This window comes from Hipposideros armiger, unplaced genomic scaffold, assembly GCF_001890085.2.
Source record: "Hipposideros armiger isolate ML-2016 unplaced genomic scaffold, ASM189008v1 scaffold_276, whole genome shotgun sequence".
Lineage (NCBI taxonomy): Eukaryota > Metazoa > Chordata > Mammalia > Chiroptera > Hipposideridae > Hipposideros > Hipposideros armiger.
In genome coordinates this window covers 1,442,223-1,446,850 of record NW_017731626.1, presented here as the reverse complement: position 1 = coordinate 1,446,850, position 4,628 = coordinate 1,442,223, and the positions used below count along the sequence as shown (strand labels likewise).

The following is a 4,628-nucleotide window of genomic DNA, read 5'->3' as shown; positions in this document are numbered from 1 at the left end:
TATCTGAAGTGTACCTGGCGTATAAGACGACCCCCCACTTGGAGGCATATTTTTCAGGGCCAAAAAATCGTCTTATACGCCGGCAAATACGGTAAGTATACTTGAAAACTTGTTAACCCAAAACTGATCTTACTGTATATCTTCCCACCTTTAGCAACATTATACATTTGGCCCAAACCAATAATTTCTTCAAAACCTATTATAGTAAAAATAGATAAAAGGATTAAGATTCGAAAGACTTTGATGAGTCAACAATGTTTTTCTCCCGATATCACATTTTAAAGTGGTAATTATATTACATATTTCTGTACATCTAGATGGTCACTATGTTGGATGGATTACTATAAATAATGAACCAGTATGAGTACTTTCTTTCCCATGGTTCTTTATCAGTATGAACATTCAATACCAGTATGAATACAGCTTCTCTTTCCTGTGGTTCTTTCTTCCTTCATGATACTCTGTTTTCTAATGAGAGTCTGAATTCACTGATAGACAGTAGGAACAACTGCATTTCAGAAAGTTTTAGATACATACATGAAAACTGAAGCCAACACTGTGAGCTGCTGAACGTTATTCAGTTAAAGCAGCACAGCAATATATAAAATCAAACTTCCTACAGCTAATGTAAGTGTATCTAAATCATTCAGTCTCTGAAATTATGAACTGCTAAACAAGGCGACTGGAAATTAAAGCATCTACATCAATGCAGTGTACATACAAGAACAGTGATAATGTATAAAAGTAATAAATATCCTGACTCAAAATGGAACATATTCATTAGAAAAATAGTTAATGCGACAAATGAAGAACTTTACTAGTACAAAATATGATTAAATGTTAACATTTTTACCTTTTGTTTTTATTAAAGTATAATACAGACACACACATTCTAAATTTATACAATGATGAATTCTCACCAAGTGAACCCATCTATGTAACTAGCTCTAAGATCAGGAAACATAAGATAACCACCACCACAGAAATCCTCTGCCAGTCACTTCACCCACCAGGAACTGTAACCACTATCCTAACTTCTAACACCATAGATTAGTTCTGTACTTAACATACACTTTTATACCACTTCCTAAAAGGGAGGGGGGTGGGGATAAATATTTAGTAGAAAGTTTTTTGTTTCTCCACAAATGACAGTTATAGGAATATATAACCTCACAGGTCTCCCATTTTATTTTAGTATCTAACTACTATCAGAACAGATGACAATTTAAAAAATGAAATATCCTATTTCTATACAAAGCTATCGAAACTCTAACTTCCATTATTGTTATTCACAAGGGCAGGTGGTGCTGTATCCAAGTCAGCCATCAAGCCCTGTCTGGAGTTCAGCAGGATCAGTAGTCAAGGGGGAACGTAAACATGGGTAAAGGTATGGGCACAGCAATGAGCAAAGTACAAGAGGCAGCCTGTCAGACAGGGGTCACCATAATTATATGCAAGAAAACACAAGTCACAACAATAAGGCACAAGTACATGTGATTTAAGATTCAAGGGGGAAAGCTAGGATGGCTATATAAAAAATACAGATAATAACAAGTGTTGGCAAGGAGCCTCAGACATCGCTGGTAGGAATGTAAAATGGTGTAGCCACTTTCGAAAGCAGTCTTGGCAGTTCCTCAAAAGATTAACCCCAGAGTTACCATATGATTCAGCAATTCTACTCCTACATGTACGCCCAAGACAAGTGAAAACATACATCCATACAAAAACTTACACACAAATATTCATAGAACCATTAGTTATAATAGCCAAAATGTGTAAACAACACAGATGTCCATCATCTGATAAGTAAATCCATACAATGGTTTATTCAGTAATCAAAAGAAATGGGGCCGGCCGAGTGGCTCAGTTGGTTAAGAGCTCGCTCAAGAGTTTGAGCTCTGAGCAACAACGGTTTGAGTCCAGCCCGAGCTGAGCAGCCGCTGAGCTGCCAACAGGTAGCAGGATGGCTCAGCTAAAATCTAAAAACAAAACAAAACAAAACAAAAAAAAGAAATGAAGTGCTGATTCATGCTACCACATGATATGAACTTCAAAAACACTAAGCTAAGGGCTGGCCGAGTGGCGCGATGGTTAAGAACTCGCTTGAGATGCCAGAGGGCCCCGGTTCGGATCCCACATATGAGGGCCAGTGACACTGCCCTCCACAGCTAAGATGCTGAACAACAGCTCAACCTGGAGCTGGGCTNCTAGACTGAAGAACAAAAGGACAGCAACTTTTCTGTTCCCCTTCCCCCAATTCCCCAGCACTGTTCCCATCCCCCCAATTCCCCAATAAAAAAAGCTAAAAAAAAATGAACTAAACATGGCTAAGACTAATATTAGGAACAAAATTACTGGTTTCAGGGTTCTGGCCAGGATAGAAAAATGGAAATAGAAGAGGAAAGAGAGTCTTAGAAAAGAAAGGAACGCATGTAGAAGGAGAAAAGAAGGGGAGAAACTGCATTATCTGCACAGACCAGCAGGCTCTAGCTTTAACAGCAGGACATTAGGTAGACTGGAAGAGTTTTGTGTCAATATTAAAAACCATAACCGTACCCTTTGGAAAGTTCTCCCTATCTCCCACTTCCTTGTACTTTCACAAGAAATCAATCTTTTCCCTCAGTTTAGACTTGACTCCTCAATGCTCACTTCATCAACTTCTCTGAAATTATAACACACTATAAAAATGGTATATATGGAACATAGTTATACTTCAGAGACTGTCTGTACATAAACTTATTCCAGTTAAATATTATTGGGGGGAAGGGGAAAGCACAAGGTTATCCTCTATCAATTCAATTTTAACTGATTACATCATATGCTCTAATGAGCACTGTCAAGACTATAAGTTTGTGTTCTAGTCTTAGAATAAAAGTTACCTCTCAATTACTTGAAATAATGTTTCAATTATAACGAACATGACAAGGTAATAGTAAACAATAAGAATAGAGTACCTAAAGGAAAGATAATATTAAATAGTCTTTTTCAGTGACTAGAATTGCTTAGTGTGGTTGAATGTGAAAGAAATCCATCACACAGCTATCAGAAAAAGTATTCATAAAAGTTAAACATATTAAAGAAGCACTATAGTAAAAAAAATTGTACCATAAATCAACAATTCATAAAATATAATGTAATATGTATAAAATGTCTTTAATTTTGTCAAAAAATATAAATTTTTTTAATTTGCAATTTAAAATTTTAGAAAATTTTAAAATTTGTATTTTAGAATTGGAGTCATGGTTTAATAGTATAGTTGGTAATTAATTTACATGGTTTAAAAATAAAAGTTTATAGAGCCTCATATTCCTTTTAAATACATTTAAATCACTAAAAATGTAGAAGAAAACAGGCACAAACACAATGCAATAGCTTCCGTGTTTTACTGAACTTAAGAAACATCTTTACCTGAGGGAACAGCTGGATTGTTTTGGTGGTTTTCACTGGTAGAAACAAACAAATCTTCTCCTTCAGTTGATGAGCTGGAAGAGGATTCACTGCTGAGGTCATTCTCACTGGAACTACTAGAGCTGGGGAGCAACGCATATTTTCTTCGGGCTAACACTTCTCGTTTTTTCCTCTGCATTAATATCCTCTCTTTTTGTTTCTGTGTCCTCTGTGAGGAATTATTTTTTACAAATCTCTTTCTGCATGGAAGTGTCCTTAATGAACTCCTATGAAAACAGGGTCTTTTCATTAACAATCCTGAAACGGAGTCTGTCTCAGTCGAAGGCCACTTTTGAGACCGTGCACTATGAGTTCTACTTTTAGCACTCAAAACTGCCTGGGAATGTCGTACAGAGACACCTTTATCCTCATCCGAAGTCACAGTATCAGAATCTCCAAAATGCAGACTAGATGAAGGAGAAGAGAGACAATCACTGAAAGAGGAATCGTTATCTTCATCACTTGGTGTTTCTAGGTGTTGCCTCAATCCTAATATTCCCTGGTTTTCTTTAACACAACTTTGCATATACGAAGGGCCAGCCTGCTGGCTTTTGCGTTTTTTCCTTACAACACTTTTTTCTTGCTCTTGTTGGTTACCATTCATGTCCTTCTCTTGTTTTTGAGAATCATCACATAAATGAGAGAATTCATTCCCCACTTTACTATTAATCATCTCAACTCCTGCGGGAAAACTTTTGGCTGCCCCAATGGGCTCTGGATGCAAGAGGATCCCTTTCAGACTCTCCTGTGTCTTTGGCGTATCAGAAGGAATCTCACTCTTCATATCCACTTTTAAAGTATAGAGCTTGTTATATTCAGGAGTCCATTGAGTCATGGGAAACTTTAAGGAAGGCCTAGAAGACACAATCAGATATTAAAAAGATTGTTAATGTGTTTTATTATTCTATTTAATTGAAGAGTTCTCAGATTCCACTGAGAACATCCCTATAAATAAGGCAAAACTGCCCTTTTCTCATTAGGATATAAAATGGCTGTCATGAGTCATTTTATTATTCTTATAAAACATTTTTCTTGGTTACCTCTACACAGATACCCAATTTTTAGAAGTACAGTAAAGAGCACAGAAGAACATACCGTATTTGCCGGCGTATAAGACGACTGGGCGTATAAGACGACCCCCTAACATTTCCACTCAAAATACAGAGTTTGTTATATACTCG

At 36.6% G+C, this 4,628-nt stretch overlaps 1 protein-coding gene across 9 annotated transcripts in view; it reads right to left on the bottom strand.

The window, feature by feature from the left end:
- RNF111 (ring finger protein 111) overlaps positions 1-4,628 on the bottom strand; it is a 106,249-nt gene that overhangs the window by 53,034 nt on the left and 48,587 nt on the right. For all 9 annotated transcript variants that reach the window (XM_019657547.1, XM_019657551.1, XM_019657552.1 and 6 more), the window contains exon 2: positions 3,409-4,301. In XM_019657547.1, coding sequence (XP_019513092.1) covers positions 3,409-4,282 — 874 coding nt within the window. In that variant the 5' untranslated portion in view covers positions 4,283-4,301. The remainder of the gene's footprint in view (positions 1-3,408; positions 4,302-4,628) is intronic.